The sequence below is a fragment of the Macaca thibetana genome, chromosome 14, assembly GCF_024542745.1.
Source record: "Macaca thibetana thibetana isolate TM-01 chromosome 14, ASM2454274v1, whole genome shotgun sequence".
NCBI classification, from domain to species: Eukaryota; Metazoa; Chordata; class Mammalia; order Primates; family Cercopithecidae; genus Macaca; species Macaca thibetana.
In genome coordinates, this window is record NC_065591.1 from 67,527,245 (window position 1) to 67,553,172 (window position 25,928).

General features: G+C 39.1%; 1 protein-coding gene across 3 annotated transcripts in view; it reads left to right on the forward strand.

Moving 5' to 3' along the window:
- The window catches only part of UVRAG (UV radiation resistance associated), a 336,478-nt gene that overhangs the window by 87,253 nt on the left and 223,297 nt on the right, over positions 1–25,928 (forward strand). For all 3 annotated transcript variants that reach the window (XM_050756161.1, XM_050756159.1, XM_050756160.1), the window contains exon 6: positions 21,835–21,920. In XM_050756161.1, the coding sequence (XP_050612118.1) occupies positions 21,835–21,920 (86 nt within the window). The remainder of the gene's footprint in view (positions 1–21,834; positions 21,921–25,928) is intronic.

Consider the following 25,928-nt stretch of genomic DNA (forward strand, 5'->3'; position numbering starts at 1 on the left):
AGGACAGATTTCTGTAAATAATATTGAATTCCCAGCATCTCCCACAGTTCTTGGCGTATGCAGTTTGCTTAGTAAAAGTGTTTGTGATTTAATGAAATAATTGTGGGACTGCTACTGCTGCTGTTCATAATATCTCATGTACAGGGTTAACTGTTCTAATACTGTTGCAGCATTAAGTTCCTCCTGCAACTGGTATAACTCACCTTTTAGGACAATACCTGGCACATAAAATGATAGTATTAATAGCTAAAATGTATTGAGCATCACTGTATGTCAAACACTGTAAGAGCTTTACATCTATTATTGTATTTAATCCCCCAAGAACCTTATAGCCAAATCCTCAGAGCTGTTGAAGATTTGAGTAAGCCAATAACTAATACCCCTTTCTTCTCCTGAGTTTGGAGCAAGTTCAGAAATAGGTGATAGTCTGTAATCCCAGTGGATTTTGGGAGGCTGAGCTGGGAGGATCACTTGAGCTCAGGAGTTCAAGACCAGTCTGGGCAACATAGCGAGACCTCGTCTGTACTAAAATCAAACAAAAAATTAGTCAGGTGTGGTGACATGTGTCTGTAGTCCTAGCAACTTGAGGGGCTGAGGCGGGAGGATTGCTTGAGACCGGGATGTTGGTGGTGCAGTGAGCCCTGATGGTGCCACCGCACTCCAGCCTGGGCCACAGACGAGACCCTGTCTCGGCGGCAGGGGGGCGGGAAGGATAGGTGATAGATAAATGGAGATCAGAACATTGGCTTTATTGTTAATAAAACTGACGGACAAATGTGGTTTAAATTCTGTGACTGACAGTTTGCTGTGACTAAAAATGCTTGTCGATTCCTTCTATATACTTCTTCCTGGACTGAACCTCCCTCACAAAATAACAAAACAAATGAAACCAAAGTCTTCCTCTTATAGGAACAAAGCCTGAGCCTCCAAGCCAGAAGCGAAGTTTGTATGCGTGGTTAGATAGGTTGTTTCTGATTGCAGATAACCTAGAAAGAATTAAGCCAGTCACACATAGGTCCATCTCTGAAGCCCAGCTGTCAGATCAGTCATCTGCTGGTCCTGGAGAGGAGTGAGTGGAGGACAAAGAGAAGCTGCAATTGCTCTTTTCATGACCTTTTCTCCTGAGAAATGGAGTGGGGCATTTGTCTCCTGTGTAGGAACATGGGAATGCAGAGGAAGTGTTTCCCTCTAACAGGAATAATAGCTAGTATTTAGTGAGCACTTCTGTGCTGGCACTATGCTAAACACTTTACACATTCTACCTTATTTAAACCTCACACTTGGCCTTTCATAGAAGAGGACACTGGTACAGAGAACTTAAGTAACCGTCCCCAAATTACACAGCTCCCTAAGTAGCAGAGCTGCGATTCAAAAGCAGATGGTCAGTACATGCTTATTGAATATATGATCGTAATAAGTGGTGTACTTTCCCCTATTGTCCTTCAGTTAGTGAGCTTTGTTAATGGGTAAGTTCAGCAGATCTTGGCCCCCTTTACCAGCTTTCAATGAACACCTGACATGTAGACTGAACCTTAAAAAACCTTTTTTGCCTTTTTTAACAAAGCTGCAAGCAGAGTTTCCAGTCAAGATGACATTGTTAGTGTACACTTTGAGACCTTCCTCAGCACCAAACAAAAAGCAAGGATTGATGAAATCAGAGAAATGTAAAAGAAATATTCCTGGCCGGTGTGGTGGTTCACACCTGTAATCTCAGCACTTTGGGAGGCCGAGACAGGTGGATCACAAGGTCAGGCATTCACGACTATCCTGGCCAACATGGCAAAACCCCATCTCTACTGAAAATACAAAAATTAGCCAGGCATGGTGGCAGGCGCCTGTAATCCCAGCTACTCTGAGGCTGAGGCAGGAGAATTGCTTGAACCCAGGAGGTGGAGGTTGCAGTGAGCCGAGATCATGCCACTGCACTCCAGCCTGGGTGACAGAGGAAGACTCCGTCTCAAAAAAAAAAAAAGAAGAAATATTTCTTCCTAAAACAAACAAGAAACCAAGGCAATAAACATCTCCTGAACAGAAATGTAATAGAAACTCAAAAGAAGTGGGAAGAAGCAGAAGACTTGGGCCTTCTGGCCGTCCTGCCCAGAAGTAGACAGAAAGATGGGCTTCTCAGGGCAAAATGAGCACAAAAAGCTGAGTGGGGCTCTCCCTATTACAAAAGGGGCCGAGAAAAGACAGCTTAGAGAAACTGCACAACTTTAAGAATAATCCTAAAAGGGGAAATTTGAAAAGCTACCAGCGAGAAAGGAAATACTATTATTTACGAATTAGGCTGATGGCAGACTTCTCATCAACAACAGTAGATGCCAGAAGAACTATGTCTTCAATGTGCTATTAATAATTAATTCTGTTTCTAGTAAACTTTTAGTCAAGAGTGAGGGTAATTTGAGACCAGCTAGGGCAACATAATGAAATACTATCTCTATAAAATTAAAAAAAAAAAATTAGCCAGGCATGGTACATGCCTATAGTCTAAGCTGGTTGGGAGGCTGAGGTGGAAGGATTGTTTGAGCCAGAAATTCAAGGCTGCATGAGCTATGATCGCACCACTGCACTCTGGCCTATGTGACAGAAAAAAAAAAGTGAGGGTGAGAGAGAGAGCATTTTATTGATTGATTGAGACAGAGTCTCACTCTGTTGCCCAGTCCCACCTCGGAGTAGCAGGGATTATAGGTGTGAACCACTGCACCTGGCAGGGATAGTTTTAAATGCATAAAGATTGAGAGTTTACTTCCCACAGACCCTTTACCCATGCTGAATGATGCAAATAGAAAATGATACCAAATGGAGCATGTAGTATGTAAGAAAACAGCAAGGGGTATACAAATGGTTAAAACATTAGTGAATTTAATTTCTGACTGTAAGCTAACAAACAAAAATAAATATCTGATAAGCATATGTGCTTTAAGGTGAAACAAACCAGGCCATTGTTATTCAAAATGTGTAGTCTGGACCAGTGCTCGTCTAGGAACTGTCTGTCACAATCTGTGGTGAGCAACGTGGAAAAAGTAAGGGTAAAAGTTTCAGAACTTCTATAGCAATATGACGTTATTGTGACTCTTCATTGTGTTTTACGAAAGTATCAGTTCACAATGGAATGAACAACAACAACAACAACAAATCCAGCCAACTGGTCCTACCCCACAGAGAGTGAAAAGCATTGCCCTAGACAACAATAATGAGAGTGGGTGTTCAAAGGGTTAAGACTCACTGACGTCACTGATTTGTTTGGGAAGAGGATAAAGATAGTAACCAGCTTTAGAATTTGCTAGAAAAAACTGTGGTCAAGTGTACATGTTAAAAATTTAAGGATACCTAGTAAAGGCTAAAATCAGAGGGCTGGGTGTGGTGGCTCACCCCTGTAATCCCAGCACTTTGGTCTCGAACTCCTGATCCCAAGTGATCCGTCCGCCTTAGCCTCCCAAAGTGTGGGGATTACAGCCATAAGGCACCGTGCCCAGACCGTATAATCCTAGCACTTTGAGAAGCTGAAGTGGGAGGATTGTTTGAAGCCAGGAGTTTGAGACCAACCTGGGCAACAAAGAGAGACTCCTGTCTCTACCAAAAAAAAAAAAAAGTTGGAAAACAGAGATTATAGATTTCTAATTAGCAGAGGAAAAAAGAGAATAGGAAGTATAGAAAGCTTTGTCAACTTGGTAGGAAACAAAAAAGGAAACAAAAGGTAAAAAGAAACATGTAGTGTGGGGGTAACATTAAGTCCAAATATATTTGTAATCACAATAATTATAAATGGATGTCATATAGTTTTGAAGTATTTCATTTAAAACTTTAAAAATGCTAAAGTAACAAGGCTTTGAGAACAGGATTAAATTTTAAGAATGAGTATTTTATACAGAAGAGGAAAAGTTATTCTTAGGAAGCAATGACAGAGCACATTTTTTTTTTTTTTTGGAGCCATTCTCCTGCCTCAGCCTCCCGAGTAGCTGGGACTACAGGTGCCCGCCACCTTGCCCGGCTAGTTTTTTTTTTTTTTTTTTGTATTTTTTTAGTAGAGACGGGGTTTCACCGTGTTAGCCAGGATGGTCTCGATCTCCTGACCTTGTGATCCACCCGTCTCGGCCTCCTAAAGTGCTGGGATTACAGGCTTGAGCCACCGTGCCCGGCCCAGAGCACATTTTAAAGCAGCTTTCAGTAATGCCTAAAATTTTTGTTGACCAGTTCTTTGGCATTCTTCTTTTTTACATTAGCTGTGGCCAGAAACAGTTTTATTATTATTGCTGCTGATTATGTTGATGCTAATACTCCCTCTGTCTACATTCTCTTCATATGTCTTCAGCCACTATGGATCTAAAAGCTGAAATTACTTATCTGTTCATAACTTTTCCCTCTTTATTTATCCGCTTCTCCCAAAGGCTTTACATCTTTCTGTTGAGTTTTTAGGAACCAAAATCTCTTAACTATAGAATACAATGGCTAAGTAGTTCATTTTCACTTCCAGAAGTGTGTTGGACACTACTTAATATACTGAAAAATTGTTCATTAAACACTGAATTTTAATCCTTTGTTCAGTTACCTATTCTGGCATTATTAGGGAGTGATACATTCTTGTTAATTGTAATAGCAAAATGGTCTTTATTTGGCATCCAAATGTGGCAGTCTTTTTTTTTTTTTTTAAAGGAAAAAAAAATAGAGATGAGGTCTCACTGTGTTGCCCAGGATGGTCTGGAACTGCTGGGCTCAAATGATCCTCCTGCCTTGGCCTCCCAAAGTGTTGGGGTTACAGGCGTGAGCCACCACACCTGGCCAGATACTGCAGTCTTAAGTGTTTAATAGCAATTCAGACAAAAGATAAGTTGAATAAGTGATGGTACAGATTTTTATCTTGGTTGTAAAAGTGATTCATGATTTTTTTTTTTCCTGGTAAAAAATATCAAGCACCTACTATAAGCCTATTATTAAACTAGGTACTGTGGGATACAAAAGTATAAGACGTGGATTCACAAATTTATTTTCTTTGTTGAGGAGATAAGACAGCATATATTCCAGAAGACATCCAGTTTACAAATGAGTTTAGTTTGAACAATTGTTTTTGGTGTCATTTGTTTGCATCTTGCAAATAATGCAGGTGAGTTATAGCAGAACCTTAAATAATTTGAAGAGCACTTCAGGAAGAGGTTTTAATGTTTGGTGACTATTGGGAAGCAAAGAGGAGCTTTGTTATACCTTGAAATTGTGGATGGAGGTTGGTGAATAAGGCTGGGTGACCTGTAGAGATTTCTACATGGATTTTCTAGGTGGGTTTAACTGCTATGATGGTGATTAGGGGAGGATGAGAAATAAAAGGTTGTTGAGCTATTAAGCTGGAAATCTTTCAGATCTCCATTCAGGATTTTGTCTTTAATGTATACAGGTAAGATTATCTTTGCCTGAATTTCCTTTTGGTGGCCACTCTTCTTTTGTGGGACTGCTGACAGCTACTTTTTATGAATGCACAGTCCTAGCCATTAGGAATATGGCTATTGGAGTCAGATTGATATTAATTATAGGCACTCTTGGCAACTACTACTCCAGTAAATGGAAACTTCTACTCACTAGGCTCTAAATCCTATGATAAGAGGAATTACATCTCTAATACTTACCATTGTATTAACACTATATCTCTAGCACAGTGCCTGGTATGTAGTAGGCACTCAATAAAAATTTGTTAGTGAATGAAGGTGAATGCTTGCGTGTTTAGGGCTATCAGGCTATCATAGCAATAATTGAGAATAAAAATCTTGAGTAGATAATATTTGTTCCACCCTGGGTTACCCTCTAGCCTCAACTTTTGGTATTTATTTTTATGTAACTCATAATGGCACAATTACTCCAACTGTTGTGCTATTGATAAGGCGCAAAAGCATTAGACCAGTTGTTATAACACTGGAGTGAAATTACTTATAGACAAATCTCTGAAGATTGAAGAGCTGTGAAGATAAGTATATAGATATATAGAGATACAAGTAAGAATTTCATTTTCTGATTAGAAGCTATAGCAGTAATATCTTTACAGTCCAGTAGATGGCAATACTTTCTCATTTTAATGGAAAAAATTAGAGTAGGCATAGAATCCAAGTCAAAAGGAGCAAATCTTTGTGAATGAAAGAAACTCAGGATATTGAAATAGCAATCTGGTGATGAATTTCACAAAAATAACCATATAACTTGATTGTCTCAAGTACATAGGCTGAGATTGAAGATTTAGTTATAATAAGTTTCAGGATCTGTTTTGAAAGCCTGCACAAATGAAAACTCCTTATTTCATATTTTTCAATTTGTTCTGGTACTGTGCTCCTTGAGCAAATCAATGAACTTCTCTTAGTTTTAGGTTCCTCATCTCAAAAGTAAGAAAATCCTAATTAGCTGTATAACACTGCAGGCAATATTAGTTATCTAGCCCAACACTCTTATTTCGTAGATGGAAAAACTGACATTCAGGGGGCTTATGATTTCTTGAACTTGACATGGCAAGTTAGCTCCATACTACAAATGATAACTTAGACATAGCTATAATTTATTTTATTTATTATTACTTTTGAGATGGAATCTCATTCTATCACCCAGGCTGGAGTGCAGTGGCATGATCTTGGCTCACTGCAACCTCTACCTCCCAGGTTCAATCGATTATCCTGCTTCAGCCTCCCAAGTAGCTGGGATTATAGGCAACCGCCACCACACCCAGCTAATTTTTGTATTTTTAGTAGAGATGGGGTTTCACCATATTGGCCAGGCTGGTCTTGAACTCCTGAGCTCAAGTGATCTACCCACCTCGGCCTCCCAGAGTGCTGGGATTACAGGCATGAGCCACCAGCTGCTATAATTTATTCATCTCTATATATCTCTATACTTACCTTCATAGCTCTTTAATCTTTAGAGATTTGTCTATAAGTAATTTCACTCCAGGCTTATAACAACCTTAGAGGAAGGTAGGGCCAATTTATCATGATTTGCTTAAAAGAAATTGAGTCACAGAGGGGCAAAGTGACTTCCTTTCACTCCTTGACTTAGTCATTTCCATACAATGAATTGCCCCTTTCTCTTTGCTCCTGAAGCCCTTTTGACATACCTCTGTTAGTAGCTGTTGAGTTTATTATAATTTTTTCAATTGTATATCTGTCTCTCTTTCTAGAAGGTACAAACTGTATCTTAACTTTGTATCTGTAATACCAGGCTCAGTAGCAGGCATCTAATAGGTATATAGTAAGTGCTTACGGAATAAAAATGAATGGCCAAGATACTAGGATGGAGTTGTGGCAGAACCCGGATCAGAACATATCTCTCCCTCTTTATAGACATGCACTTTCTTCATTACGCTATATCACCTGTGAAGAGGTGATGTGATAGAAGATTTTCATCATTTAATTCTTGTTTGAGGTTTCTTCCATCATTTAATTTCACTCTGATTATATACTGTTAGCGATACCTCCTTTAACTTATAGCATCTTAGGTGGACAAGTAGTAGTATTTTCATTTTCAGGATAAAGATGCTGAAACCCAGAGAAGTTAAGAGATTTCCATGTAGTTAACTTTGTAGAACTGAGAAATTAAATAGATGGTTATTTTCTCTTGCTAGTCATTCTAATGGATAACTTGTTTCCAAAGCACGTCCCACACAGTATGCAAGCAGGACATCATTCAGAAGTAGGGATTAAGTGTCCCAAGTAAAGCCAATATTTTAATAACAGGGACCTGGATATGGTATATTTCTGTCCAGGTCTTTTAGTACATTATCAAGCAAAAGTTGGAAAAACATTTAAAAAGTCCATTCCTATGCATATTCTGTTTAGTTTTCCTTTCTCCTGCCTTACAAAATAGAAGAAACGATAGAAGAAACGAAGACTGGGAAAATCCTCAGGGGCTGTTGATAATAGCCGCTTGCTTTATTATGAAACATCTAGAGATCTGAGCCCAGATTAAATCCAGGGTAAAATTTTATTTCTGAACTATTTGAACTGGTGTGATTGTGTACTAACAGTATTATACTAGGTAGGTATAGAGTTTTTGTTTGTTTTATTTTAAAATATTTTTCCCATTTCTCTTCTCAGGAATGCAGAGCTTTAAAAAAACTACCATTGCCAGTTTTCGTTTACTGAGTGCCTGCTATGAGACACTATATCAGATAGGTTACATATTTTTATTTAATCTGTGTGTAACAGACCCATGAGGAAGTTCTCCTCCTTTTATGGGTGAAGTACCTTAGAAGAAAGCATTAAACTACTGACCCAAGCAAGATGGCATAGGTGGTGAAGAGCAGATCCATGATTCGAGCCCAGGTCTGATTCATTTGAAGGCTTGTTTTCTTAACCACTATGCTGCATGGCATCTCCACATTTCTTCCCACTTCATGTAGTGTGACAGCATACAAAGTCTCCGCCTTCACATTAACCAACACAAAGCATAACCAGTTGTGCATTGTGGGAATCAAATGAGAGAATACACGTGTAAACACTTTGAACAGTATCTCAGTGCTTTATTCTGCAGACTTTGGGCATTTATTATTGTAGAGTGGGCATGCAATGCCCATGAGACCATCAACCCACTGAAGTCCACAAAAGTTCCACACATTAGTCACTGTATTTGGCTTCCCTCTAAGTCTTTTTTCCCCCTTTTCTCTTGGATCGAATTAGCTTTTGACAGATGTTTGGAAAATCATCTTATCCTGTAATTCATATTTATAAACCCTGCTGCTGCAGTGTGGTCCCCATTCTCTCTCTTCATTGAAGCCAGAGAATAATCTGGGAAAATGCCACGTTTCCTGTTATGAATTTGGAAGATCTTGTCTTCTTAGCACAATTTTTGAGAATTTTTAATACTCTAAAATTCAAAGCCACGTATGGTTCTTCATATAGATGTTTTAGATTCTTGAGATGTAAACAGAAACAGAGCTCGACTTGTTCTCACCAGGGGATTCAGAGAGTTTAAAATTTTGTTTTGTTTAATATTTTGAAAACTTGTTTTCACCATTCTTGTTTAGATTTGTGTAGAGGGCATTTTTGAGCCCCCTCACCCCATCCTGTAAGTCAGTTTCTGTTTCAACTGTTGTACAAAGCTGAGAATCTTCTCTCACTCTCTTTTTTTTCTCTCTCCATGAATGCTCGTTAACATACTGTCACTGTTGCCTTCTCTTTCTTCTCTTTGCTTTCACGGTTGTAGTAATTTGGGCATACATCCTTTCTTCCTATTAAGGCGTATGCTCATTTAGGGCTGAGGTTATGCCTTACTCAGTTTTAAAGTCTCAGACTTTGCTTACTGAGTATTTTTCCATGAGTGAATGAAGTCTACTAGGATCACGTTGTTCCCATCTCTATTTTAAGGTAGACTTTTTGCTTAAGGGATGGCTACTTTAGTAGGGTTACTTTCAGTCCTCATGTCATGGAGGAGCATTGAAGGCACTTAGTCCACTTCATACTTGGAGTGTGTGCCTGTGATTGTGATTATTTTCTGAGTATTTTTGAAGTATGAACAAAAACATCTTCATCTCTGTTGATCTAAATTTAAAATCATTAATTTTAGTTTCAGGATCTGTACATCTTTGCTTAATGATACTATTCTTATTTCTCAGTGCTTCTCACTGTTTTAAAGGAGAGGAAAAACATTCTCTGTTGTCTCAAACATTGGGCCAAATCTGAGGGGATGTACTCATTCAGCTCAGGTTAATTGTCTAAGAAGAGGTCTCACCTTTCTTCCTTAACTACTCAGCATCTGGGTTTCATCAGATCTCAGAGCCAGGGGTGTCTAAGGCTTGATGATGCTTAACAGAGATACGTGCACAGTTTTCTTTGGCTTAAACTTGGCTGACACCTAAAAGTGTTGTTAATGTCCAAATGAACATATACACCTAGGAACACAGGCTGTCTATTGATTCATTAGGTAGCTGTAGTCATACAAACAAATACTGTATTTTAAAAAAGTATACTCATTGCATCTGAAAAATGTGCTCAAGTAGTAGGATGAGCCATTGTTTTTTTTTCCTTGCCCATCAAGATTTCTTATTTTACCTAGGTCAAGTAGAAGAAGACTATTTTCAAAGCTCACTCATGGTTTTATGCATAAATATAGAACACTGGCAAGTCCTGCTGGGAAGAGCTTTCCTCCCAGATATACACCTCCACTTTAGATTTTCATGTATCTGGACATGTGTCAAATTTGCCTGGATGTGTCAGGTATACGTATGCTCTCCATAGCCCAAACTGAGCTCATTTCCCTTCCCCTCTCACAATACTTCCTGCTGTGTTTCTTAGTGAAGTGAATGGTTCCACAGTCCACCTACTTTCTCAGGTCAGAACATAGAGTTGTCCTCAGTCCCTTCTTCTGTGTTTCAATCACTACTGATGGTGGCTGCTACTTTTTTCCTGGTTCTTGACATTATAGTCAGATTTATTTTTCTAAAATGCTCATCATGTTCTTCCTTTATTCAAATCTTGTCAGCAGTGTTTGCCCTCAATAATTAATGAATTATGAGGTCTTGCTATTCCTTATTTCTTTTTTTTTTTTTTTGAGACGGAGTCTCGCTGTGTCTCCCAGGCTGGAGTGCAGTGGCGCGATCTCGGCTCACTGCAAGCTCCGCCTCCCGGGTTCACGCCATTCTCCCGCCTCAGCCTCCGAGTAGCTGGGACTATAGGCGCCCACAACCGCGCCCGGCTAATTTTTTGTATTTTTAGTAGAGACGGGGTTTCACCGTGTTAGCCAGGATGGTCTTGATCTCCTGACCTCGTGATCCGCCCGTCTCGGCATCCCGAAGTGCTGGGATTACAGGCTTGAGCCACCGCGCCCGGCCTGCTATTCCTTACTTCTAAACACTCCATCCTTAATACTTTCTTAGGCTAAGATTTGTTCACATCAGTTTTAGGTTTTAGCTAAGGCTCCATTTCCATAGGAAGGTTTTTCTGTGATGTACCTCTTAAGTCCAGTGTGGACAGATCCCTTTTATATGCTTCCGTAGCACCTGGTATTACATTTCCCTCGTCACTGACCCTTATCCTATTATATTCTGATTGCCTATTTGCTTACCCCTCTTACCTGCTACACTGTAAACTGTGCGAGGGCAGGGACAGTGTCTGTTTTCACCTGTTGATCCCTAGTACTTAGCACTGTGTCTGGCATGTAATAATAATCCAGTACATTCTTGTCAAATGAGTGAATGAAGCTTCTGTAGCAGCAGATCATTAGAAATTCTGTTGGAATACACCACTTCGTCGTTATTAGTATAGCTCAGCAGTCCCCAACCTTTTTGCACCAGGGATCGGTATTGTGGAAGACAAGTTTTTCCACGGATGGGAGTGGGGACAGTTTCAGGATGAAACTGTTCCACCTCAGATCATCAGGCATTAGTTAGATTTTCATAAGAAGTACACAACCTAGATCCATTACATGTGTAGTTTACATTATGGTTCGAGGTCCCATGAGAATCGAATGCCCTAGCTGATCTGATAGGAGGTAGAGCTCAGGTGGTGATGCTTGCGCTGGGGGTTGGGAACCCCTAGTATAGCTTGTTACTCAGAATTGTAGTTCTTTTAGCGGTTTCTGACATTTCTGCATAGATACCTGCCATATTATTATACTTTAAATGGAGCTCTTCATTTTTTCTCTCCAAGGTTGCTTTCTCTTCCAGTTTTCCATGTCTTTATTAACTATTTTTTCAGTTATCCTGGCCTCAAATTTTATAGTTAAGTGTTGATTTTTTTTTTAATCCATTCTATTCAGTCAGCCACTAGACTCTTCTGAGTTCTTATTTGAAATGGTTCTGGTATCTGTGGCTACTTTTCCATCTCCATTGCCATAATCCAAGCTCAGATCAACATTCCCAAAGGGCTGGGTCACTGCAGTAGTTTCCTGGCAGGCCTATGGACTCTAGTCTCTTTGTATCCACTCTGTCTTACTGCTGCCTGGTTAATCTTGCTAAAGGATGCTTTCGTTTTTTATTCCTTTGCTTAAAGATTGTAGGGAGTAAATTTTTATTGTCTGCTAGATGTGTCCAACTCTCTGGTCTGATTGCTTTCTCTCCATCAGCCCAAATTCAGTCAGTTGTATTGTACTTTGGGTTCTATCTCTGCTTTTATCTCTCTTCTTCCTTCTCTTCCTCCTCCCCACCTTCCTTCTCTCCCCCATCTTCCTTCCTCCTCCTCCCCACCTTCCTCCTCGTCCTCTTTTTCCGTTTCTGTAGGTTTTTATTACCATTGCCATTGGTGGATTTGGAACCCTCTTTATGTTTTGTATGTATGGATTTTTATAGTAGCCTCCTATCGGATAGTTGGACAGTCTTCTTCCTCCAATTTATCAGGTTTGTCAATACCAGAGTAACTCTCCTTAAATGTAGCTCTGATTATAAACTCTAAGCTGTTAGAAACCTTCCATGAGTTCTTACTGCCCGTAGGTTGTCTTTACATTTTAGCATGGTATTCAAGGCTTGCTGTGTTCTGGCCCTCCTTACTTATTCAGCTGTATCTCCCACTACTTCCCTCTCCAGGGATCCAAATAATTTCCACGTCACTGAAGCTAAACGAATTGGACTACTATTTAATTTTCTCTGAATGCAGCTTGTGTTTTCCTGCTGTCGTACTTTGGCTAAAGGTGTTCAGTCTGTGTGGGACTTTCCTTCACTGCCGTTCAGCTTTTCAGTACTACTTAATCCATCCCAAATACTGCCACCCCTGCAGTCTTTGATGTTCCTGTTCTACTAGATGGAATCTTTACCGCAGCAGAACTCCTGTAGCTTTTTAAAAAGCCTTTCTTATGGCACTCTTGCATTATTTGATTCACTTGGAACGTTCACTGGGTTGTGTACTCTTATGAGGACAGTAGTAATAATGGCCTAACACCATCTATGTACTCGGTGTTCAGGAAACACCGAAAGGAATAAGTATATGTGTAATGCTGTTTGCTTCCTAATCAGTTATCCTACTAACAGGGTTATTTCTGTATACATTTTGTAGTTTTAATGAAGTTAAGGACAGTCTTGTGTTGTTGCAGCTAAAAACTCTCAAAATATGTAGTAACATGTTTTAAAACGTGACTCATCCAATGAGCTAGTAGAGCGGTAAGCAAACCGTGGTCCACCACATAGTTTTGTACAGCTTGCAACTAAGACTGATTTTACATTTTTAAAGAATTTTAAAGAAAAAATAAGAATATGTGACAGAAATGACATGTGGCCTGCAAAGCCTAAAACATTTACTATGTGGCCCTTTATGGAAAATGTTTGCTGACCACTCATCTAGAAATACACCTGACTTGCCTGGAATTACTCCTGCTCGTTGGGTATGTTAAATTATCTATTTCCCCGAGCAGTTTAATAGGCACTCACCCAGACTGGTTACTATTCCGTTCCTTGAAGAAGAATCGTTAGGCCTGACTTCAGAAGAATTTTGAGTGACATGTAAATCTCTTCTGGGCTCTTTGGCACTTGGCAGTATCTCACACAGATAACCAGATACAAATGAGCCGTTTCTTTCCATTATAATCCTTCATCCGAAGTCTGTCGGGATCGAACATCTGGTGAAGTTAGATGTCGTTCAGAACAAGGCTCTTAGCATATTTCAAGAATGTTAATTGCTAAGTGATGGCTGAAACAGGAGGGCTTAATAATGTCCTTAAATTGCCTTAAATGTACATGGACTCAGAATTTTTAGAATTGGAAAAGGTCTTAGAGATCATCGAGTATAGCCTGGTTCTTAAGAACATGGGCTGTGGAGCCAGACTGCATGGCTCTTCTCTTTAATCCTCTTTGTGTCTCAGTTTCCACACCTTTAAAGTGGGGATAATAATAGCACCTATTTCACAGGGGTTTGTGAATATTAAATGTGTTAACATTTAACACTTTAACAGTTAGCTAACCTTGACATGTAAAATACAATACTGCCTGCCACATTGTAAATGTATGTAAACATTACTTTTTATATTGCTGTTTTTTTATTACTGTTTTTATTAGTAGTAGTTGCATCTCATTTTATAATTAAGGAAACTGAGGCCTAGGAGAGTTAAATTATTTTCCTCACTTATGCGATAGGCAGAGTAGATTAAAACCCAGGATCCCAGCTTCCAGTTGAATGTTCTTTCCCTGTTATAAAGCGTGGCTTTTAGTTGTATGTCAGTGGGTGTGGATAAATTTTTTATAGTCAGAAAAAATATTCGGCAGCTTTTTCCATAAAATAAGAAAAGCTAAGTAGAACATCATTAATCATTTCTCCTGAGAATCTTAAATCTACTTCTCAAGTCTTCTATTATTTGGATTTTGTTGCTGATTTATAAGACTGTCTCCTCTGTCCTCATTTTCCTCATCTGCCCTTAAAATGTGTAGATTATTTCTTAGCATCCATTTTTTTAAATTGAGGTGAAGTTAATGTAACATGAATTAACTGTTTTGAAGTTTGCAATTCAGTGGCTCTGGGTACATTCACAATGTTGTGTACCACCATCTCTGTCAAGTTGCAAAACATTTTCATAATCCCCAAATAAAACTCTGTACCTATGAAGTGCTCACTTTCTATTTTGCTGTCCTCTAAACCTCTGGCAAACACCAGTTTGCTTTCCATCTCTATGGATTTACCTATTTTGGGTATTTCATACAAATTGAATTATATAGTATGTGACCTTTTGTTCTGGCTTTTTTTTTCACTTAGTGTAATGTTTTGGTGTTGCATCTACATGTAGGAAGGAATGGACTTCGTTCCTTTTTAGGGCTGAGTAATATTCTTTTTTTTTTTTTTTTGAGACGGAGTCTCACTCTGTCGCCCAGGCTGGAGTGCAGTGGCCGGATCTCAGCTCACTGCAAGCTCCGCCTCCCGGGTTCACGCCATTCTCCTGCCTCAGCCTCTCGAGCAGCTGGGACTACAGGCACCCGCCACATCGCCCAGCTAGTTTTTTGTATTTTTTAGTAGAGACAGGGTTTCACCGTGTTAGCCAGGATGGTCTCGATCTCCTGACCTCGTGATCCACCCGTCTCGGCCTCCCAAACTGCTGGGATTACAGGCTTGAGCCACCGCGCCCAGCCGGGCTGAGTAATATTATATTGCATGTGTACACACACGCAGTCACACACACACATTTTGTTTATTCATCTGTTGATAGACATTTGTATCGTTTCTATATTTTTGACTGTTGTGAATAGTGCTGCTGTGAACATTCGTGTACAACTGTTTGTTTGAGTGTCTGTTCTCAGTTCTTTTAGGTATGTACCTAGGAGTGAAATTGCTGGGTCATATTATAATTCTGTGATTACCTTTTTGAGGAACTGCTAAACTTTTTTTTTTACAGTGGCTGACCAATACATTCTTAACAGCAGTATGTGAGGGTTCTCATTTCTCCACATCCTCACGAACACTTATCTTCTGTTTGTTATGCCATTTGTGTATCTTTATTTGGAGAATGTCTCTTGCAGTTCTTTGCCCATTTAAAAATTGAGTTGTCTTTTTTTTGTTGAATGTATGAGTTCTTTATATCATCTGGATATTAGACCTCTATCAGATATACAATTTGTAAATATTTTCTCCCATTCCGTTGGGTTGTTTTCTACTTACTTGATAGTGTCCTTTGATGTACAAAAGTTTTTAATTTTAATGAAGTATGATTTACTGATTTTTTTTGTACTAATGCTTTTTATATCATATGTAAGAATAGATTGGTAAATCCAAGGTTATATGGATTTACCCCTGTGTTTTCTTCTAATAGTTGTATAGTTTTTTTTTTTTTAGCTTTATGGTGTTTTGTTGTTGTTGTTTTTGGAGATAGGGTCTCACTCTGTCACCCAGACTGGATTACAGGGGCGTGATCTCAGCTCACTTCAACCTCTGCCTCCTGAGTTCAAGTTATTCTCTTGCCTCCAACCTCCCGAGTAGCTAGGATTACAGGTGCGTGCCTTCACGCCCCGGCTAATTTTTCTATTTTTAGTAGAGACGGGGTTTTACCATGTTAGTAGCTAGGCTGGTCTCGAACTCCTGACCTCAAGTGATCTGCCCACCTCAGCCTCTCAAAGTGCTGGGATTACAGGCGTGAGCCACTGTGCCTGACCAGCTTATGGTTTTACAGTTAAGTCTTTGATTCATTTTGAGGTAATTTAAAAATATGGTATTAAGAATAGATCCAACTTCATTCTTTTACATGTGACTATCCAGTTTTTTTTAAGCACCGTTTGATGAAAAGACTTATTTCCCCATTGAGTAGTCTCTGAACCTTTGTTGAAAATCAGTTGATCAGAGATGCATCGATTTATTTCTGGATTCTCAGTTCTATTTTGTTGATTTATATATCTGTCCTTATGCCAGTGCTATCCTGATTTGACTATTGTTGCTTGGTATTAAGTTGAAATTGGGATGTGTGAATCTTCTAACTTTGTTCTCTTCAATATAATTTTGGCTATTGACCCCTTGCAATTCCATATGAATTTGAGAATTGGCTTTTCCATATCTGTAAACAAGGCTGCTGGAATTTTGATAGAGATGGCATTGAATGTCTAGATTGCTTTGGGTATTGTTGCTATGTTGATAATATTAAGTCTTTAAATCCATGAACATGGGATGCCATTTTATTTATTTTGGTCTAGTTTGGAATACACTTTATTTATTTTTCTTGCCTAATTATTCTGGCTAGAACTTAGAGTACAAATGTTGAGTAGAAGCGGCGAGAGCAATCACCTTGTCTTTCTTGTTTTTGATATTGGGGGAAGACTTTGAGTCTTTCACCATTGAGTATGATGTTAGCTGTGGGTTTTTTGTAGATACCCTTTATCAGGTCTGGGAAATTCCTTTCTATTCCTAGTTTGTTGATTTTTTTTTTTTTTTTTTAATCATGGAAAGGTGCTGAATTTTGTCAAATGCATTTTCTGCATCAACTGAGATGACTATGTGTGTTGTGGTGTATTACACTGATCCTTCCTTCCTTTCTTTTCTTTCTCTTTTTGACAGAGTCTTGCTGTGTCACTTAGGCTGGAATGCAGTGGCACAATCATGGCTCACTGTACCCTCAAACTCCTGGGCTCAAGTGATCCTCCCACCTCAGCCTCCTGAGTAGCTGGGACTACAGGCATGCATCACCATGCCAAGCCAATTTCTTTGTTTAAAAAATTTTTTTTTGTAGAAATGGTGTCTCACTATGTTTCCCAGGCTGGTCTCTAACTCCTGGGCTCTAGTGATCCTCCTGCCTGTGCCTCCCAAAGTGCTGGTATTACAGGGGCCCAGCCTGATTGATTTTCATGTATCGAAACTCCCTTGCATACCCTGTATGAATTTCAGCTGTTCATGGTGTATAATCTTTAAAAAAATTTATTTGTGTTAAATTACAAATACACAAAATTTACTATCTTAACCATTCTAAGTGTACAGTTTAGTGGCATTAGGTACATACCTTTCACACTGTTGTGCAACTATTGCCACCATCCATGTATTTCATCTTGCAAAACTTTTCACCTTGCAAAACTGAAACTCTCCATTAAACAATAATTCCTCATTCTCCCCTCTCCCTCGTCCCTGCCGGTTACCCTTCAACTTTCTGTTTCTAAGATTTTGACTACTCTAGGTACCTCATGAATGAATGGATATTTTCCCTTTGATTGGCTTATTTCACTTAATATAATGTCCTCCAACTTCATCAATGTTTTCACATGTGTCAGAATTTCCTTCCTTTTTAATGGTGAGTAATATTTCATTGTGTAAATATACCATGTTTTGTTTACCCATCACCTGTCTGTGGACACTTGGGTTGCTTCCACCCCTTGGCTGTTGTAAATCATGCTGCCATGAATATGGATATACAAATGGCACTTCCCATTCTTGCTTTCACTTTTGGGGAGTATATACCCAGAAATAGTTGCCAGGTTGTGGGTTATAATTCTTTTAATATGCCACTAGATCACTTTCACTAGTATTTTGTTGAAGATTTTTATATCTGTATTCATAAAGGATATTGGTCTATAGTTTTCTTGTGACATTTTTGTCTGGTGTTGGTATCAGGATAGTATTGATCTCATAGAATAACTTAAGAAGTGTTTCCTTGCTTTTATGGTTTTTGAAGACTTTGAGAAGGATTCGTGTTAAATAATTGGTATAATTCACCGCTCAAATAATCTGGTTCTGGGCTTATTTTATTTTTTATTTTTTTGAGACAGGGTCTCGCTCTGTCTTCCAGGCTAGAGTGCAGTAGTGCAATCTTGGCTCACTGCAGGCTCCACCTCTCGGGTTCACACCATTCTCCTGCCTCAGCCTCCTGAGTAGCTGGGACTACGGGCGCCCGCCACCACACCCGGCTAATTTTTGTATTTTTAGTAGAGACGAGATTTCACCGTGTTAGCCAGGATGGTCTCGATCTCCTGACCTTGTGATCTGCCCACCTCAGCCTCCCAAAGTGCTGGGATTACAGACGTGAACCACCGTGCCCGGCTTTTTTTTTTTTTTTTGGTGGGAGTTTTGTGATTACAAATTCTGTCTACCTCTTTATCTGTTATAGGTCTGTTCAGATTTCCTGTTTCTTCTTGAGTCATTTTTGGTAGTTTGTATATCATTTTGTCTAGGTTATCTGATTTGCTGGAACACAATTAATTGTTCACTGTATTCTTTTATAAACCTTCTTATTTCTGTAAGGTTGGTAATAACATTCCCACTTCTTTCTTGATTTTAGTGATTTGAGTCTTCTTTCCTTTCCCTTTGGTTAGTTTACCTTAAGATTTGTCAACGTGCCAGGTGCAGTGGCTCATGCCTGTAATCCCAGTACTTTGGGAGGCCAAGGTAGGAGGATAGCTTGAGTCCAGAAGTTAAAGACCAGCCGTTAGTAAGGCAACATAGTAAGACCCCCTTCTCTATAAAAGATAAAAATTAGCTGGGTGTGGTGGTATATGCCTGTAGTCCCAGCTAATTGGGGGGCTGAGGTGGGAGGATCTCATGAACCCAGGAGTTCAAGGTCAGTCTGGGCAACATGGAGAAACGCCATCTCTACAAAAAAAATACAAAAATTAGCTGGGCATGGTGGTGCATGCCTGTAATTCTGGCTACTCTGGTGGCTGAGGCAGGAGGATGGTTCAGCCCAGGAGGTTGAGGCTGCAGTGAACTGTGATTGCGCCACTACTCTCCAGTCTGGATAACAGAATCAGACCTTGTTTCAAAAAAAAAAAAAAAAAAAAGATTTGTCAGTGTTGATCTTTTTAAAAAATAAGCTTCTCTAGTTTGAATTAATACCAACTTAGTTTTAATACTGTAAAAAGCTTTGCTTCTGTATTCCCCTGCCTTTGTGTCATTGTTTTCACAGATTGTGTCTTTATAATGGTGTGTCCATCAAGATAGATTTATGATTGTTTCATGTATTTGCCTAGTTGATTGTTTTTTAAATGGTAGATCAACTAGACATTCTTAGGCTACATCCAGTTAATAATATGTCTTTTAAAATCTTTATAATGTATTGCTGGTTCAATTTGCTGATATTTCGCTAAGGATTTTGTGTTTCTGTTCATGAGGGATATTGGTGTATAATTTCCTGTGTGTGTGTGTATTGTCTCTGTCTAGTTTTGGCATCAGTAATGCTAGTTTTATAAGTTGGAAATTGTTCCCTTCTCCACTTTCTGAAGGAGTTTGTGTAAAGTGGATCCTCCCTCCCTCCCTCCCTCCCTCCCTCCCTCCCTCCCTCCCTCCCTCCCTCCCTCCCTCCCTCCCTCCCTCCTTTCCTTTCTTTCTTTCTTTCTTTCTTTCTTTCTTTCTTTCTTTCTTTTTCTTTCTTTCTTTCTTTCTTTCTTTCTTTCTTTCTTTCTTTCTTTCTTTCTTTCTTTCTCTTTCTTTCTTTTTCTTTCTTTCTTTCTATCTTTCTTTCTCTCTCTCTCTCTCTCTCTCTCTCTCTCTCTCTGTCTCTCTTAAATGTTTGATGAAATTCATCAGTGAGACCGTTTAGACATGGATTTTTGTGTGTGGGGGAAGATTTTCAATTGCTTATTCACTAAAACAGTAGATATGGGGCTATTTAGATGTTTTATAGTGTGTCTGGGCACTTTGTGTTTCTTTTCAAGGAACTTGTCTAATTAATCTAAGTTCTCATAGTTATAAGCATAAAGTTGTTAATAATATTCTTCCAATATCCTTTTAATGTCTGTGATGACATAACTTTTAATGCTTCTACTAGCATTATAGCAAATATGTATATGGTGCTTATTACATACCTTTCATTTTACGGATATTAACTTTTAATTCCCATAGTTTGTGAGGCAGTCACTATTATCATCTCCATATTACAGATGAAGAAACCAAGGTTAAACTAAGAGCACTCTGGTACCTTGCTTAAGATTATAGAGCTGTTGTATTGAAGGCTTGAATTGGACTCCTAGTGGGTCTATAGTCTTTTTTTCTATATTACTGTGTACTCTCCCACCGCTCCCGGACCTTTTTTTTTTTTTTAAATGACTATTCCTTTTTATCTTTCTTTTTTTTTTTTTTTTTTTTTTGACAGGGTCTTCCTCTGTCACCCAGGCTGGAGTGCAGTGGTGTGACCAGCCAATTGGTTCACCTTGCCTGCTGCCTGGACAGAGCCGATTTATCAAGACAGGGGAATTGCAATAGGGAAAGAGTAATTTATGTAGAGCCAGCTGTGCAGGAGATCGGTGTTTTATCGTTACTCAAATCAGTCTCCTCCTCTGCCTTTCTTAAATGACAGAGATACCTATTCTGTTCTTCTTATGGAATTGTCCTTTGTTCTTTTTAGAAAGTATCCTTGCTCCTTTGTACCCCAGAGTGGAAATACTTGTTTCTGGTGTTCCTAATTAGAACTTGGAATGCCCTTTTCCCCATAAAAAACGTTACATATGATGGCTAGGCATAGTTGAAATATTATTGTTAATTCTCTTTTTGAGTCACATAATATGTTAAAACGACCTCTGGAGCTTCCTTGGGAGGTTCACCACAATTTGTAATGTGAAACATTGTTTCCGTGGGAAACTGTGAGAAGAAATGTATTTTATTTTTTTGACCTAACACCAAATTTATCACTTTTTAAAAACAAGAGATTTTCCCCAAAAGTGAAGAAATAAGAAACAAATCCAGTGTTCATGCATTCCCAAACTGCAGCTGTGATTCCAGGATACCTCCTTCTCTCAAACCGAGCTGGCTTCATGGGAATCCAGTGGTGGTACATGGGTTGAGGGTTCCTTTGTGCTGCATTTTTTACTGACTCTCTCCTGAGTTGTGGGGATAGATTCTGCAGGCTCTTGTGCTGGCCCAAAGGTGCCCAGCCTTGACTCCTCTTCTGTGTCTGTGATCCCAGGTGGGCAGGTCTCCTGGGTCCCTGTGTTCTCAGCAGCTTTCTCAGGCGCCTCTCCCTGCTGCTGTTGCCCCAAGTGATGTTCAGTCATCAGCCTTCATCTGGAGCTCTCTCATTGGGGTGTGATCCTTGTCATCTTCTGTCGCTGTGGAGACATTACCAAAGTGGGTCGAGGATCCGTGTTCATCTCTCTCTGGGGATGACGGGTCAGCACAAGGGTGGCAGCGTTGGGTGACACCTCCAAATCTGCTCTACCCCCTCGGGGTCTGGGGGCTGTTGTCTTGCTCCATGGCTGGGGTGGCAACTGCTGGGTCTGCACTGTGATGGGAGGGAAGGCCGCAGGGCTCGGGGCTGGGCTGGGCGCGCTCCTTCTCCGCTCTTGTCAGATCCCCCCACCAAAACTTATTTTACATTCCCTTGCCCTGAAAGATTAGACTTGTGTTACATGGCAGGTATACTTTACTTTTTGGAATCTCTACAATTTTAGATTCACTCAGTTGTTAATATGTCATATTTTTAAAAAGACAAACATGATTAATTTGTGCATATATTTTATTTTGTTTGGTTTTGATTAATTTGTTGATTAATGTCTTTCAGGGTTATTCAAATACTCAGAAGACTATTCTTCTGCAGGTGGATCAGAACTGTGTTCGCAATTCTTACGATGTCTTCTCTTTGCTACGGTAAGAAACTTCTTAGATTGCCCTGAATTCTAAAGAATCTTTCTCATTTTGAGTTTGTGACATTTCAATGTGAGAAAATTAACGGGAGCTTTAGAGGCTATTATTCAAGTTTACCTTTTTTTAGTGCAAGTGTCATAAATTTTGTAGCTAGAGTGATTTAAGTTTATCTAGTTTACAAAGTCTTTGGAAAGCTATTTCCTTTCTCTGGCCAGTGGGAGAGAATATTTGGAAGCCAGTGATCTTAAAACAGACATAAGCTATTTCCTGGTCTTCTGTACCCTACAGAACAACAATCAAAGTTGCAGATGTTAGACTTATCAAAGTCCTAACAACTGCAGCATCACTCGGAAAGCCCTTTAGCAGCCCCAAACGTGGCTTTGAGTTTTGACCTGTTCTTTGTCTTAAAAGAATTGTGTTTGGCAAGCCAAAAAAGCTTTGCATGTACCTAATACTCAGAGGCTTAAAGGCCTCAGCTCTATATTTTCATAATGTCTGGGCTTAATTTTGAAAGATTTTAAAATTTAGCTTTAATTTTAAATGTGATAGATCATCAAGGATATTTTTCCGGGGAGCAAGCCACCAAAATAAATGCAATTCCAAATAAAGTTAACAGTGACACTCAACCTGTGTTCACCCTACTCAGACAGATTGTTCATTGAAATTTGATTTTGACAGGATTTTCTAATGTTTACATGACACGTAATACATTTCAGAACATTAGACATCCTCTATATATGTACTTGAGGAAGAATCCAGAAGGATGCTCAGAGAAATGGTTATTTTAGAAGCATTACAAAATTGGCCTTTCCTTTGTGAAACTTGAATCTTATTACACATGATAATATAGAGTTTGGTCACATGGACTGTGTCCATTAATCTTAAGAAACATGGTTTTGACTAAAGTAACCATATACATTTTCTGAGTTTTGGTTTTTGCTTGAGAGATGCCTACGCCTTGACTGCTTAGGATATGTAGCAGAACACACAGGGTTTAGAAATTAGAGGGTGGAGATAGTGGGAGGTGTCAAAACATAAACGTATTTTAATGCCTCTTCAGTTTGAGACACACGAAGTTTTAAGTATTGAAAAGAAGAAAGTCTAGAAATTGTTTGAAATGTGAGTATGCCACTAATATTTCTTGGTATCAGTTTTCCTTAGTAAAATGAGGTGTAGGTACAATTATTTAAAGATATGTTCTAAATGTGAGATTGTGTGACCTTGTTGGAGAAAACAGTAGAATTAAAAGAAAAATACTAAGTCAGGAAGAAGAGGATTTAGGATAGTGTAGTATCATAGATGCTGAAAGAGAATAGTTTCCAGGAGTAGCGAACACTGTGATAATGTAGGAGAGCAGGAACTGAAGAAAGACTGTTGGATCTTGTGAAGCAGTGTGGTATCATGGAGGATGTTTTGATTAATCCTACCCTGCCGTTATCTTTGATTTATCCTAATTCATTTAACCTCTGATGCTTCTAAAAAGTGGAAGCAGTGATGTTACAAATTTGTGTAATTTACAAGCATTTTCACATTTTTTATCTTATTCTCTTAGAAGTGTTTCACACATCAGGGATGATAGATAGCCCTTGTCTTGATTGTAGAAGCTGAGGCCAAGAGGCATTAAATGTTTTATCTATCTGAGGGCACACAGCAAGTAAGAGCCAGACTGGAGGATGCTTTGAAGGGTTTCTGACAAGCATGTTTTTTAAGATCCTTTTAATAGTCTCACCTTCCTAAACTGGTGGTTACAAGGTACACATGGCATAATGACTGCGGACATTCTTTGGAAAACGCAATGCCCTACATAAATACAAAGTCATCAGGCTAATTTAGTGGTTTCTCAGTTATTGAACATTGATCTTGCAATGATTTGGCTCTTGGGGAGTTTATATCTAGGGTATTTTTCAGACTCTTCAGATGTGTCAGTAATTTGAACTGCCTTATTAACAGTGGTCTCCTCATGCCTATTGTACAATTCATGCCTAGCTAATAACACAGATATACTTTTCCTAAACCAGATCAAGTGTCTATTATCAACCAAATTTACTGAACCCAGTGCCTGTAATCCCAGCACTTTGAGAGGCCAAGGCGGGTGTATTGTCTGAGGTCAGGAGTTTGAGACCAGCCTGGTCGACATGGTGAAACCTCATCTCTACTAAAAATACAAAAATCAACCCGGCATGGTGACACATGCCTGTAGTCCTAGCTGCTCGGGAGGCTGAGGCAGGAGATTAGCCTGAACCCGGGAGGCGGAGGTTGCAGTGAGCCAAGATTGTGCCATTGCACTCCAGCCTGGGTGACAGAGTAAGACTCCATCGCAGAGGGGAAAAAAAAAAAAAAAAAAAAAAAAAAAAGCTCCTTCAGATGGATGGGTTATACTGTTTTATAGGAAAACAATGACCTGAGACCTTAATCAGATACTTTGACCTATGGTTAAGAATTTAGGCTAATTTCAGTGTTGCCAAAGATTAGCATTTCTTTCCAAATTTACATTTAATGTGGGATAGTAATTAAACTATTCCTTCTTAACTCTTGGAAATCTCTGGTTTAAGGGTTTGTTTTCAGGTAAAAGTAGATATTTAATTAGGAGCCAGTTTACTCATTGTTATATTTGATATTTTAGGGTGTTCACCACAAGGTGTCAATGTTATTCCTTAACTGGCATTTGAAATTTTATTTATTTTACAATTTTGGGGTGAGAAAAGTGGGGGACTAAAATGGAGTATAAAGCAACGTTGTAAATGATAAATAAGCATTCATTTTTTGAGTTAACTAAAAAAATCTTACTATGATTCCTTCTAGGTTAAAGAATACAGGCTTAGTAGATAGCTTTCTAATAGGCTTACTAGGTAGCTTTCTCCTTTTGTTTCTGTTTTTTTTTTTAATCCTATTGATAGGGAATTACTGAAAGATTATAAAGAGAGGAGGAGTAAATGACATAGTCAGGCTTGCAATTTAGAATTCTAACCATGGTGTCAGTGTGGAATAGACCTGAGGGATGAGCCTGGAAGCAATGGTTCCTGTCTAATCTTACCTGTTCTCTGACTGAGAGATTATTTTTACTGTTAAAAAAACTCATTTTTTGGTTGTTTTTTCTTTTATACTTTTTCAAAGAGGTAACTCTGTTATAGTAAGAAAAGTAGTAATTCTGGGTTTTTTTTCTAGTATAGTGTTTATTGTTTTTTTCCCCTTCTCCTTTAGAAATATCCTGCTTTTGCCAGTTTAATAAGTGGAAGTATGGTGGAAAAATAAAGGGCTTTGGTCCTTCACCTAAATTCCAGTCCTAAAACTGCCATGTGTAGATAGACTGGATGCAAGACTTTGCGTCAACTTTTTGTATACCTTAGTCTGCTTTTGTAAAATGGGGCTACTATTTGTCTCTTCTATTAGGAATATTGTTAGAATTAAATAAGGTAAAATATTTGAAAGATCTTAGGACAGTTACTGGCATATAGTAGACGTTCAATAAATGTTAGTTTTCTTCTTCCTCTTTACTTACCCTGTCTTGGAATTGGCTTTCTCCTTTAAGCCAGTATTCCTTTTCCTTGTTACCACCAGCTTTTCCACCTTTCAGCGTAATTTCCCTTTCTCTCCCTACCATTCTGGTGTTTTCCATATCTGCTTTTATAACTGCATGATGGATTCTTTTTGCTCACTGCCCAGAAAAGTCAATGCATTGAGAACAGGTTTTACAGCAAAGAAAGAGTTTGATTATCACAGGACCAGCCAAGTGGAAGGATGGGAGATAATTCTCAGATCTGCTTCCTCAGAATTCACAGGCTACAGTGTTTCAAGGATAGTTTGGTAGGCAGGGGTCTAGGAAATGGGGAATCCTGATTAGTTGGGTTGGGGCTAAAATCATAGGGGGTCTAAGCTGTCTTCTTGTGCCACGTTAGTTCCTGTGTGGGGGTCATAAGACCAATTGAGCCAGTTTCTTGATATGGGCTACCTATTTGACACCAGCTGGTCCATCAGAATTCAGAGTCTGAAAAATACCTCAAGCACCAGTCT